At 40.8% G+C, this 14,153-nt stretch overlaps 1 protein-coding gene across 1 annotated transcript; it reads left to right on the forward strand.

Moving 5' to 3' along the window:
* Window positions 1-9,655: 9,655 nt before the first annotated feature.
* LOC113219912 (probable C-mannosyltransferase DPY19L1) lies at window positions 9,656-13,941 on the forward strand. The gene is made up of 4 exons (XM_026448166.2): window positions 9,656-9,823; window positions 10,676-10,775; window positions 11,932-12,057; window positions 13,803-13,941. The coding sequence occupies exons 1-4, from the start codon at window positions 9,658-9,660 to the stop codon at window positions 13,939-13,941; spliced, it is 531 nt and encodes a 176-aa protein (XP_026303951.2). The 5' UTR covers window positions 9,656-9,657.
* The last annotated feature ends 212 nt before the right edge of the window (window positions 13,942-14,153 follow it).

Raw genomic sequence — 14,153 nt, forward strand, 5'->3', positions numbered from 1 at the left:
TTTTTTTTTTTTTTTTTTTTTTTTTTTTTTTTTTTTTTTTTTTTTTTTTTTTTTTTTTTTTTTTTTTTTTTTTTTTTTTTTTTTTTTTTTTTTTTTTTTTTTTTTTTTTTTTTTTGAGATGGAGTCTTGCTCATCGCCCAGGCTGGAGTGCAGTGATGCGATCTCGGCTCACTGCAAGCTCTGCCTCTCGGGTTCATGCCATTCTCCTGTCTCAGCCTCCCGAGTAGCTGGAACTACAGGCGCCCGCCACAGCACTCGGCTAATTTTTTGTATTTTTAGCAGAGATGGGGTTTCACCGTGTTAGCCAGGATGGTCTCGATCTCCTGACCTTGTGATCCGCTCGCCTCAGCCTCCCAAAGTGCTGGGATTACAGGCGTGAGCCACTGCGCCCAGCCTCAAGGTATGTGTTTTTATGAGAATGCCACATGTAGATTCACTGACCATTCATTTGTTAAAATTAACTAGGAAACTCGTTTGTTCTGCTGTGATCATCTTTACGCTAATGGCAGTTGATTTCTGGAGCCCATTTAGACATATATGTGAGGTGTCTATTGCATGATTGGAAATCACTTTCCTCTCTGCTCACCTTGCTGGAGGCCTCAGAGATGTGGTTGGTTACTGCTCCCATCTCCTGGTGGTCCAGTCTGGTTTTGAGGGCAGTTCCAAAATGGAGCCCTCAGATCTTGAGGCAGCTGTCATTTCTTTTACCACTGTCTTTTCTTGGTCTGATGGTAGCATCAAGGTAGATTCAAAAATGTGGGCTTTATTAACCACAGGTTTGACTCTGAGAATCACAGAAGCACTTGCCTTAATGACTTTATAATTTTAGCCTTCCGCTAAAATGGAACAGTTTGAAAGTGAATTTTAAGAATTGTTTTATAAATTTCAGAAACCAAAGTAGTAGTAGTATTTTTTGTTACTAAGGAGAACGTACCCCTTTCTGCATATTGCCAGCTTAGTATTCTTAAACTTCACTAACAGTAGGAGTAAAAAATATTTTCTTCTTTCTTTGAGCTGGTTTATCATGCATTGGAATTTGTCCGGAGCCATGAGGCCCAGAATTAGCCGACCTCTGTTGCTTGATCTCCGCAAAGCGGAGACAAGATGGCACATTTCCAGGTTCTTTATTATAAGCTTTTCCCGCGCGCGCCTGAAGCTTTTCCCGCACGCGCCTAGACTTTTCCCGCGCGCGCCCTTTCCTGCACGCGCAAACATTTTCGCGCCCAGGAAGATATGCAGCCTATGGCGCAGGCGCGATCCCGCGCCTGGGAAAATTACAAACCCACGGCGCATGCGCAATTGTAATTTGAGAGAACCCAGCCCCCCGTTACCGCCCTGGCCCAACCTCTTCCCCTGCCAGCCTATATAAGGCATTGCACTGCCACCATTAAACGAGACTTGATCAGGCTATTTGTCTTGTCTCCGTTTCTTGTGTTTTCTTGTCTCCTCCATTCCCACTCCCCCTTTCAGGGTCCGTTCAACTGTCCTGCAGGTCGGGACACGTGGCGCCTGGACAGGGACCTGGACACGGGGGAAAAAGTGAGGAAGAAGGCACTAAAGTCGGCTGAAATTAAAAGTGGAAGAAAAACTCCTCCGGACGCCGCGGGAGCCTGCCGCGTCAGAACCAGAGGTGAGTAACAGTGCCTGATTATGGGACAAGAATTAAGCCAACATCAGATTTATGTAGGACAGTTAAAAGAGGCTTTAAAAACATGAGGAGTAAAGGTTAAAAGTAATGATTTGTTTAGATTTTTTGATTTTGTAAAGGATACCTGCCCTTGGTTTCCACAAGAGGGGACCATTGACATAAAAGATGGCGTAGGGTGGGAGACTGTTTTCAAGATTATTATAGTACTTTTGGACCAGGTTCTGGTAACAACCTTTTCTTATTGGAACTTAATCAAGGATATAATAAAAAAGAAAAAGATCCTGACGTAATGGCAGCAGTTACTCAGACTGAGGAAATATTAAGAGGCAGCTCCCAAACCGACCTCGAAAAACCCACACCTAGTAAAGAAATAGACTTGATATCACTACAGAGCGACGAAGAGGAGGCTGGGGCCCCCTCGATAACAAATATAGAAACATCAAATAAGGAAAAGGCCAAAAAATACCTAGTTTTACCTACAACTAATGAAAACAAAAATAAAAATAACCTTAATCCTTCAGAAGTAGACTGGAATAATTTAGAGGAAGAGGCAGCAAAATATCATAATTCTGACTGGCCACAAACTCTTACTTATCCTCCTCCCTATAATAAGGCTTCTGCCCCCGCAGTTATGGCAGTAATAGACCCAAAAGAGGAGCTTAGAGAAAAGATTGCACAACTTGAAGAGCAAATAAAGCTCGAAGAACTACATCAGTCTTTAATCACTAGATTGCAGAAATTAAGGACAGGAAGTGAGAGCGTTCAATACCCTAAAGGAATAGAGAAACACTCTCACCCTCAGAGACCCGGACAGCATGCCCCAAAAGGAAGGTCGCTTGGTAGTAGGGATAGGGAGGATTCCTCTCCTTGAGATGTTTTTCCAGTAACTGAAACTACAGATGCGCAGGGCCGAGCCTGGAGACACCACAATGGGTTTGAATTTACTGTAATAAAAGAACTAAAAACCGCTGTCTCGCAATACGGAGCTACTGCCCCATACACCCTGGCCATAGTCGAATCTGTGGCCGAAAATTGGCTCACTCCCATAGATTGGAATACCTTAGTTAGAGCAGTTCTTTCCAGAGGCGACCATCTGATTTGGAAGTCAGAATTTTATGAAAATTGTAGAGATACGGCCAAGAGAAACCAACAAGCCGGAAATGGTTGGGATTTTGATATGCTAACTGGCTCGGGTAATTACACAGAAACCGATGCTCAGATGCAGTACGATCCCGGACTGTTTTCTCATATCCAAGCAGCGGCTACCAAAGCCTGGAGAAAACTCCCTGTTAAAGGGGATCCAGGAGCCTCGCTCACGGGGGTCAAACGGGCCTGATGAGCCCTTTGCAGACTTTGTACATAGACTTTTAACCACGGCCAGCAGAATATTTGGAAATGCCGAGGCAGGGGTGGATTATGTAAAACAGCTAGCTTACAAAAATGCTAACCCGGCTTGTCAGGCAGCAATCAGACCTTATAGAAAGAAAACAGACTTAACAGGCTACATCCGCCTCTGTTCAGACATAGGGCCCTCATATCGACAGGGTTTAGCAATGGCTGCGGCCTTTAGTGGACAAACTGTAAAAGACTTCCTCGCTAGTAGAAATAAGAATAGCAAGGGGTGCTTCAAGTGCGGAAAAATGGGACACTTCGCTAGGGATTGTAAGGGAGAGCTAGCTAAGACCTTAGAGGCAAAAGCTCTAGGCCTCTGCCCTAGGTGTAAAAGAGGAAAACATTGGGCCAACGAATGTAAATCTAAAATTGACAATCAAGGAAATCCCCTAACACCTCAACAGGAAAACGGATTGAGGGGCCGGCCCCAGGCCCCGAAACAAGCTTATGGGGCGGTCAGTTTTGTACCAACCAACCACAATCCGTTTCACAACTTAGTAGAGCAACCCCAGGAAGCGCAGGATTGGACCTCTGTTCCACCTCCCACACAGTATTAACCCCTGAAATGGCACCCCAGGCCTTGAGTACTGGGATATATGGACCCGTACCCTCAAACATGTTTGGATTAATCCTAGGGAGAAGCAGTGTCACTATGAAAGGCCTACAGGTCTTTCCGGGAATAATTGATAGTGATTATACAGGAGAAATCAAAATTATGGCTAAGGCCATTAACAACATCATCACCATTCCTCAAGGAAATAGAATAGGACAGTTGCTCCTGTTACCATTGCTAAAAACAACTAACAAGGTTCAATGGCCTTCGAGAGGAGAAGGAGGATTCGGATCCTCAGACATATACTGGGTACAGCCCATTACTAATCAAAAACCCTCTCTCACCTTATGGCTAGATGGAAAGTTGTTTACAGGACTGATAGACACAGGGGCCGATGTAACAATTATTAAACAGCAAGACTGGCCCGCCTTTTGGCCCACTTCAGAGACCTTAACAAATTTACGAGGAATTGGACAAAGTAATAACCCTAGACAAAGTTCCAAATACCTCACCTGGAAAGATAAAGAAAATAATTCTGGTCTCATCAAGCCATTTGTTATCCCTAATTTGCCTGTTAACCTTTGGGGTAGAGATCTTCTCTCCCAAATGAAGGTCATGATGTGTAGCCCAAGTGACATAGTCACTGCACAAATGTTAGCTCGGGGCTACCACCCTGGAAAAGGGTTAGGAAAAAAGGAAGATGGCATTCTACAACCAATCCCAGCCTTAGGACAATTAGATAAAAAGGGGTTTGGAAATTTTTAACCATGGCCGTTGACATGCCTGCACCCCAAAAATTTGATCCAATCACTTGGAAGTCAGATGAGCCCGTTTGGGTTGATCAATGGCCATTAACCAATGAGAAGCTTGCCGCTGCCCAACAGTTAGTGCAGGAACAATTAGAGGCAGGACATATTACAGAAAGCAGCTCTCCTTGGAACACCCCCATATTTGTCATAAAAAAGAAATCTGGAAAATGGAGGCTCCTACAAGATCTAAGAGCAATAAATACTACCATGATACTTATGGGTGCTCTACAGCCCGGACTACCCTCCCCGGTAGCAATCCCGCAAGGATATTTTAAAATTATCATAGACCTTAAAGATTGCTTTTTTACAATTCCCCTTCATCCCACTGACCAAAAACGATTCACCTTTAGCTTACCATCTATAAATTTTAGAGAACCAATGAAGCGATACCAATGGAAAGTGTTACCTCAAGGTATGGCCAACAGTCCCACCTTGTGTCAAAAATATGTGGCTACAGCCATACACTCAGAGAGACATGGAAACAAATGTATATTATACACTATATGGATGACATTCTTATAGCAGGACAAGTAGGAGAACAAGTTTTACAATGTTTTGCTCAACTCAAACAAAAACTAACCACAGCAGGGTTACAAATAGCTCCAGAAAGAATACAACTACAAAACCCTTATACATATTTAGGTTTTCAAATAAATGGACCTAAAATTACCAATCAAAAGGCCGTTATCCGTGAAGATCAGTTACAAACCCTTAATGATTTCCAAAAGCTCCTTGGAGACATAAATTGGCTCCAGTCATACTTAAAACTCACCATGGGATACTTAAAACCCTTATTCGACACCCTGAGAGGTGATCCCAACCCTAAATCCCCTAGGTCTTTATCAAAAGAAGCTCTTTTATCACTTAATAAAATAGAGGCGGCCATTGCTGAGCAATTTGTTACTAACATAAACTACTCACAGCCATTAACCTTTTTAATTTTTAACACAACACTAACACCTACTGGTTTATTCTGGCAAAATAACCCTATTATGTGGGTCCATTTGCCTTCATCACCCAAAAAGGTATTACTCCCCTATTATGATGCCATAGCAGATTTAATCATCTTAGGTAGAGACAATAGCAAAAAATATTTTGGAATTGAACCCTCTATGACTATACAACCTTATTCTAAGCCACAAATCCATTGGCTAATGCAAAACACTGAAACGTGGCCAATTGCTTGCGCCTCTTATGCCGGTAACTTAGATAACCATTACCCGCCAAATAAGCTTATCCAATTTTGTAAGCTACATGCTTTTGTCTTTCCTCATGTCATCAGTAAAACACCTTTAGACAATGCCTTACTAGTTTTCACTGATGGGTCATCTACAGGAACTGCTGCATATACTTTTGCTGACACCACTGTTAAATTCAAAACTAGTCATACCTCGGCTCAGTTAGTAGAATTGCAGGCCCTAATCGCGGTTCTGTCAGCCTTCCCTGATCAGGCTCTTAATATTTATACCGATAGTGCATACTTAGCTCATTCAATACCTTTACTTGAGACCGTAGCACAAATCAAACATGTGTCAAACACAGCCAAGTTATTTTTACAATGCCAACTATTAATACATGACAGATCAACTCCCTTCTTTCTTGGACACATTAGAGCTCATTCAGGATTACCAGGACCTCTATCCCAGGGCAACCAACTGGCTGATATGGCAACCATGACAGTAGCCATAGCTACAAATACAAACCTAGCCCAAGCACAGTCTACTCATGCCTTACACCATCTTAATGCTCAAACTTTGAGACTGATGTTTAAAATAACTAGAGAACAAGCAAGACAAACAATGTCAGACCTGTATAACATACCTGCCAGTCCCTCACTTAGGAATTAACCCAAGAGGACTAGTTCCCAACATGATCTGGCAAATGGATGTCACCTATTATTCAGAATTTGGTAACTTAAAATACATCCATGTATGTATAGATACATTTAGTGGATTTATATTAGCCACCTTACAAACAGGAGAAGCTACCAAACATGTCATGGCTCATTTACTACACTGTTTTTCCATAGTTGGAAAGCCTAAACAACTAAAAACAGACAATGGTCCTGGCTATACATCCAAAGCCTTTCAAGACTTCTGTCTTAAATTACAAATAAAACGCATTACTGGAATTCCATATAACCCTCAAGGACAAGGAATAGTTGAAAGAGCACACCTAGCTTTAAAAACTACCATTGACAAAATAAAAAAGGGAGAATGGTACCCTCTAAGGGCACCCCTAGAAATATCCTTAATCACACACTTTTTATTTTGAATTTTTTAAATTTAGATGATCTGAACAAATCAGCAGCCGATCAATTTTGGCATTCTGAATCAAAAAAACAATTTGCCATGGTTATGTGGAAAGACCCATTAGACAACACATGGCATGGTCCAGACCCAGTGTTAATCTGGGGAAGAGGCTCGGTTTGTGTTTTTTCCGAAACTCATGATGCAGCCAGATGGCTACCAGAGCGACTGGTAAGACAGGTACCTAACAATAGCCAATCCAGGGAGTAATTTTCTCCCTGAGAGTACTTTTTTCCTCTATTGCAGAGATGAACTCCAACTACAAGCCCTTCTGGACCATGGTGCTGATTTGCCAAGCATTCCAGGTTTATGCCGGCTTCGGTAATCCCCATGAGGCCTGTACATATATACAACAACAATACGGAGAAGTGCTGTTTCTATGCCAACAAATCCGGGATCGTCAGAGATAAAATCAGGCGTCTACAAGAAGACCTAGAGAAACGATGAAAAGAAATAACCGATAACCTGTTTTGGACTGGGTTCCATGGACTCCTTCCCTATCTTATGCCATTCCTAGGCCCCCTGCTTTGCCTATTGCTCTTACTCTTTGTAGGACCTCTGGTTTTTAATAAGCTCATAACATTCCTTAAGCAACAAGTCGAGGCTATCCAAGCCAAACCCATACAGGTCCATTATCATCGCCTTGAGCAAGAAGATTATGGTGGTTCATACTTACACCAACCGTAAACCACCTTCCCTGTGCGCTGAACTGGACAGCCAACGACAGCTAAGAGAGTATCATCTTTCACTAACCTAAGACAGGAGGGCCGTCATAGCTACTGCCTAATCCCATGACGGGTACCAGTGAAGAGATGTGTTACTCCAACCTAAGACAGGCGCAGTTCCCGAGGGACAATCTTCTAGCCACAAATAATAAAAAAGAAAGGGGGACCTGTCCGGAGCCATGAGGCCCGGAATTAGCCAACCTCTGTTGCTTGATCTCTGCAAAGCGGAGACAAGATGGCACATTTCCGGGTTCTTTATTATGAACTTTTCCCGCGCGCGCCTAAAGCTTTTCCTGCGCGCGCCTAAACTTTTCCCACGCACGCCTAGACTTTTCCCGCGCGCGCCAACCTTTCCCACGCGCACGCGCAAACATTTTCACGCCCAGGAAGATATGCAGCCTACGGCGCAGGCGCGATCCCACGCCTGGGAAAATTACAAACCCACGGCGCATGCGCAATTGTAATTTGAGAGAACCCAGCCCCCCGTTACCGCCCTGGCCCAACCTCTTCCCCTGCCAGCCTATATAAGGCATTGCACTGCCACCATTAAACGAGACTTGATCAGGCTATTTGTCTTGTCTCCATTTCTTGTGTTTTCTTGTCTCCTCCATTCCCACTCCCCCTTTCAGGGTCCGTTCGACTGTCCTGCAGGTCGGGACAGGAATTGTTAGCATATACAGCCCTTGGTATTTTAATTATGAGACTAAAACTCTTCTTGACACCACACGTGTTATTATGGCATCACTGATCTGCTCAAGACAGGTAACATGTTATGTTGGAGTATAGCTACTATAATAATTTTAGCCTTTATTATTGAGTGGCCCTAAAATAATGAATTACAAAGTCTTTTAAGTGATTACAGTTAAAGCTCTTCATGGTTTTGTACTTATCTTTCTTAAAGGGTAAGGGCCAAAGCTGATCATTTTGTATCTTTCTAAAGACTTTAAAATAGTTGTTGGTGTACAGCAAACACTGATTTAGTACAGACTGAGGTCATGGGTGGTTACTGCAGGTGCTGATAGAAAGCAGAGCTTAATTGTACAAATAGTAACTTTTTTTGTTTTGACATTCATATCACAAAGAATTCTAACAATGTCAAGTTATAAGTGCTTGAAAATTATATGTTCTTTTTTTTAGTGTCAAACTTAAACTTTTTTTTCATTTGGTACACATTTAGTGCACATTCTTGACTTGTGCTTTTTAAAATTTAGTTTAAGCCTTCCTTGGTGGTTTGCTGCTAATTTTTCCTGGATAACTGCCTCCTTGCTCTGTATTCGCATACTGATGCTTCTTCATAGTGTCACCTTTCCATCAGTCAACCAGCCTACGTACAACAGCACCTCCTTAAACGTAGCAGATCGTCACTAAGCACCTACACTGTGCACTCTAGGGATGGAGGATAGAGTAGTGGACAGAAAAGTCAAAAGCCAGTGTTTATAAGCCCTCAAAAAACTTGAAATCTAGCTCTGTAGACATGTAGAGAAAGATCAAGAGAACAAAGTGTTGTTATGGAGTGTGGACTATTTGAATGTGGAAAAAAGTAGCCAGCCTCAAGGTTCCCAATCAGAATGTTGTATTATGTTAGAAAGGCACTACTTTCCTCCTTTCTGACCCCTTCAGGCTGGCACAGGAGAGGAGGCTGGTTGGAAGCCTTTAATCTTGAGTCTTTATCCCACAGCATGACTGATGATATAGGTTGGTGCAAAAGTAATTGCGGGTTTTGTCATTAAAATAGCAAAACCCGCAATTACTTTTGCACCAATCTAATAGAAAGTGTCACCCAGGGCAGGTTTTGCAAGTGTGGGGTTCCTGCTGGTCACACAGGACCTTGCATTCAGAAGGACCCTGAACTTGGTTGAATGTTTGCTGCTGCTGTTTTGAACGTCTTAATAATTTTTTAACAAGAGACCCCACATTTTTGTTTTGCACTGGGCCTTGTAAATTGCGTTGGTGGTTGTGGCTTTACTTGAATCTGGGAGTAGAGAAAGCAGGTTGAGAAAAGAGCTTCCTACATTGTGTTCCACTTATATGAGGCTGATGGTAGAATTCTTTTGATCCCAAAGATTATTATTTTGGGGCTTTTCCTTTAGGATAATTAATCCTTTTTTGGGACTCTAGCAGAGGCCACATTCCTCTCTGGGAAAAAGTTTTGCATAACAGATGCATACTACTTTATACTAACAATTGCCAATGTATTCTTAATTTGGTTTCAGCTATTTGGATGGCTCTTTTGCAAATACATCCTGGTGCTGTTGTTTTTGCTATATTAGCAGCAATGTCAATACAAGGTTCAGCAAATCTGCAAACCCAGTGGAATACTGTAGGGGAGTTCAGCAATTTGCCACAAGAAGAACTTATAGAGTGGATCAAATATAGTACTAAACCAGGTTAAAAAAAAAAGTCATATTTTTTAGCTGTTTTTCCCACAATTTTGTATACCACTGCAAACTCTTAAACCCTAGTTACTTCCACTGATCTTACTCTTTCTAAGCAATGTTGCTTTTAGAATATCTAAAACAAGGGAGATATCAATCCTGTTTAAATGATTTGCAGGGGAAATGTTATACATAAGTTCTTAGTAATTTATTCTGCCATTTTTTATAGATTTTAATTTTTTCAAAATTTATTCACAGTCATAAATGCCACATTTAAAATAATTTTTACTGTGCTTATTTTCTTAATGAATTTTTAATATTAGTCCTTCACATTCCTTCTTGAAATAAACTCACTCATGGAATAATTTTTACTGTGTTTATTTTCTTAATGAATTTTTAATATTAGTCCTTCACATTCCTTCTTGAAATAATCTCACTCATGGAATGTGATATTTTACTCATGTGTGGAAAGGGAATCTTTGTTGTCATCTGAGTGTCAAATGATTGAATACTAAATCATCTTCCAGAATTCCTTGTTACTATAAAGCTTTCCTAGTCCATTTGATACTTCTTTTCTAGATTCAGGAAAGATTTCTAAGATTTTTTTCTTTAAAGAAAGAAAGAAATCTTTAATGATGAGATGATGAAGTTCTATTTTGCAAGGAAAATAGTTTACCTAGGCCTGGCTGCCAACTGCTACTTTATCAACCATCTGACTTCATTCTAGTTCTGCCCTTGAATCTTGAAGTCATGAACCTGCTGGGCCTCCACTCTGTTACCTGTGAAATAATTGATTTAAACTTGAAGGAGACCCCTTCTCACCATTACTGAGTGTCTTTCTGAGACCTTCCTCTTGCTTTTCAGATGCAGTGTTTGCGGGTGCCATGCCCAGGATGGCAAGTGTTAAGCTCTCTGCACTTCGGCCCATTGTGAATCATCCACATTATGAAGACGCAGGCTTGAGGTCAGTGCACAGTCTTGCATCATCAAAACAAACCTTCCATGCAAATGGACTGTGAATGGAGGACACCAGCAAAGTAATGATGAATGTTCCAAAAGGATATGATGAACTGAGGCTTGTCGAGTCGGGGAGCAGAAGGCTGAAATAAGACTGCTAAGCTCTAAACAAATCCGTTAAGGCTTCACAGGGCAGAAAAGTGACAACATTGGGGGCCATCTTCTCTACCAGGCAGAAAAAGGAAGTCATACTCTAGCACTTTCCCACAGGTTAACAGGGCTCTAAAATGTCTAAGTTCTTTTCATCCTGTAACTCCCTGAAGAGTTTAGCTTAGAGTGTTTATTAAGGTTTTCTCATAGGTGATTTTTCTTGAGTTTGGAGAAATGATTTGAAATAGAATCCCATTCAAAGAGGATTTTATTCTGGTTTTCACCAGTATAGCCTGTTAGAATGATCTTGGGTGTTTTCTGTTTTTTTAGATTTTTTTTGAGACTTTAGAAAATAATTTAGAGACGTGTTGTCTAAATTATTTTTTAATTTAATTTTTCATGCAGTTTCTAAGGCAGGTGAAGCTATTCATTTTCTAAGTGATTAGGTGAATCTCATTAGCATCTTCTTTTGCATAACAATGGCATGTACATTTACAAATAAGCTTTTTCATTAAAAAATCAATCTCATCAAGCTAATTTCCAGACCAATTTTGTTAAATAAGTTTAGTTTTTCTTAAGTCTAGAAATAAAACGAAGAACCGTTTAATGTGAATTACTGTTGATGTCGAAGTTGGGACTGTTGCAGCTTCAGAGTAGTCCTGTAGTTGTGTTTGCTGTAGTTCATCCCTGTTCACACACAGGGTACCTCACTCTTACATGTGATGGAGTAGCGAAGAATTTAAGACAAATAAATAGGTGAACAAACACAAAGATGACCAAGTTTGGAAATGTAGGGGTACGTTAAAGGTGACTCTCATCTCCCACGACTTGTCCTCCTTCTGCCTTCTGCTTTTGACCTCACTGATGCCCTTAGCCGGAACTTCCATGGGGAATTTCCTCCTGACTGGATTCCTCTTCATCGTCGTCTAGTCTAATTCAGTGCTTTCTTCCAAATGTGTTGATTATATCGTTTTAATCTTGAAAATTTTGTGCACAATTATTTTTCTTTAAAGAGCCAGAATGAAAATAGTATACTCAATGTATAGTCGGAAAGCAGCTGAAGAAGTGAAGCGAGAACTGATAAAGTTAAAAGTGAACTATTACATTCTAGAAGAGTCATGGTGTGTAAGAAGATCCAAGTGAGTATCAACACAGTTAAAGTATCAACACAATTAACATTTTATAATCAGAAGACATGAAGGTTAATTCAAGCACATGGCAAATACTTTGCTGGTGACGGGTGTGTATATAACATAAAGTATATGTGGAAAAACTTTTTTTTAAACAGGCTCTCACTGTGTTGCCCAGGCTGGAGTGCACTGACATGATCTGGGCTCACTGCAGTCTCCGCCTAATTTTTGTATTTTTAGTGGAGATGGGGTTTTGCCGTGTTGGCCAGGCTGGTCTCAAACTCCTGGCCTCAAGTGCTACTCCGGCCTTGGCCTCCCAAAGTGCTGGGACTACAGGCGTGAGCCACCACGCCTGGCCTGAAAAAACCTTTTAGATAGTGATTTGGAGACTTTCTTTTCTAGTCTTTATAAATATCTTTTTTTTAAATAATGATTTGTATGTGTACTACCTTAAAGAGATTTTTATTGGCACTAGTTGATAATCTCCCAAATTGTTCATATTTGCTTTTGATGTTTTAAAAGAAACTTTTATTTAAAGTTGGATGTATTTTCTTTCAAAAGACTTCCAGGGTCTGAAACCAAGTAATAGGGAGTCTCTTTTGGTGAAGTCAGGCAGCTGAGCACCAGGGGCCGCATTATCCGTACTAGGTCTCTGTGCTACACCATGTCCTGTCGATGGATGGGATACCCTGTCAGCATCAACTCAGAATGAAACTTTTCTTTCCCGGCATTTTACATCTTATTTGAATGGGAAAATAACTTTACTGCGACCCACATTCTCTTGGGTTTATAGTTTTCAAAAGTTTCTATTTCCACAGAGATGTTTACTAAGCTGAGTGTAGCCCCAAGTGACAGTAAGATCTTCAAAGCAGATGTGAGTCTAAAGCTAAGAATGTGGCACGTAAGTGACTGGACAGCAGGTTACAGTAGCCTGCTTTTAAAGTACCAAAACATTCACTTCATGAAGAGCACAGTACAGGAACAATTTTATCAGAAATAAACACTATTTTATGAAATAATATTTTTAAAATTCTTACTACTCTGTAACTAAACAAAAGTGTTCAAGAGATTGTTATATTTGTGGCTTGATCATACTTGCCCACCATATATTTCACTGACACATATGGGATTAAGACAACATTGTTAAATACTGAGTCGTGAGTGAAAAATAGTTCTGTGACATAGTATTTACAGCTTTGCTCATCAGGCAACTAAAATAATTGATTATAGAATGATTTTCCTATGAATGTGTGCTCCATGGTTTGAATTCAGTCAGGATTTACAGAAAATGTTATTTTGTAATAATTCAGAAAGTGTTTTAAGCATTTGTGAATATATATGAAATTCACATACTCACCTTTAACATTGTTATATAAATTTAGGGCAGAAAAGTTCTAAGCATCTTATGACGATCTTATCAGGAAATTATATGAAATGAATGGTAGGCTGACATTTGCAATAGGAAGAACTCAGTTCTTAGCATAGCGTTCTACCAGAATTGGGATCTTCTTTATTTCTGTGGGCTTCACTCTCTCGAAATAACTGTAAGTTGCTGGAACATAAAAATAATTTTCATAACCTTTTTTCTCCAAGCTAACAATGAGCCTTGATGCAAGAGTTCATTTTTCCCTAGACCACCACATAGAGCCTGAATATGTGAAAGTTGCAGAGGCTTTGTGCTGTAGAGTGTTGGGAGAGCTCCCTGGATTTGCATAGCTCTAACAGTCTCATGTTCGGGTTCATGCTGTTTGCAGAGTAGGCAGAGCACTGTTTTACCCACACAAGAAGGGATACGAAGGCAAATTCAGGAAGTATGGCAATAAACTTTGCACACTAAGCAAAATAGCAGACATTGAACTGACTTCAGGTCACTTAAACGAGCACTCAGACTGAGAGGTGGGGTGCAGAAGAGGGGGTGCTGGATTTCCCCATCTGGACCTTGACTTGCCATTTATTGTGTCTGTCACAGCAGGAGTTGAGTGGGAGGAAGTTACGAAAGTGACTCTCTCATCTGTTTTCCCACTCATCAAAACAACACTCTCCATCTAGTACAAGATCTAAGCCAGGCTGATGATGCACTGGCAGGAAACCTTGGACAGGGCCAC

Source organism: Piliocolobus tephrosceles, chromosome 8 (assembly GCF_002776525.5).
Source record: "Piliocolobus tephrosceles isolate RC106 chromosome 8, ASM277652v3, whole genome shotgun sequence".
Classification (NCBI taxonomy): domain Eukaryota; kingdom Metazoa; phylum Chordata; class Mammalia; order Primates; family Cercopithecidae; genus Piliocolobus; species Piliocolobus tephrosceles.

Coding starts and splice junctions, on each gene's coding strand:
- LOC113219912 (XM_026448166.2), top strand. CDS start 9,658: ATGGCTCTTTTGCAAATACATCCTGGTGCTGTTGTTTTTGCTATATTA. Junction 9,824..10,675: donor CAAATATAGTACTAAACCAG/GTTAAAAAAAAA, acceptor CTTGCTTTTCAG/ATGCAGTGTTTGCGGGTGCC. Junction 10,776..11,931: donor TATGAAGACGCAGGCTTGAG/GTCAGTGCACAG, acceptor TTTTCTTTAAAG/AGCCAGAATGAAAATAGTAT.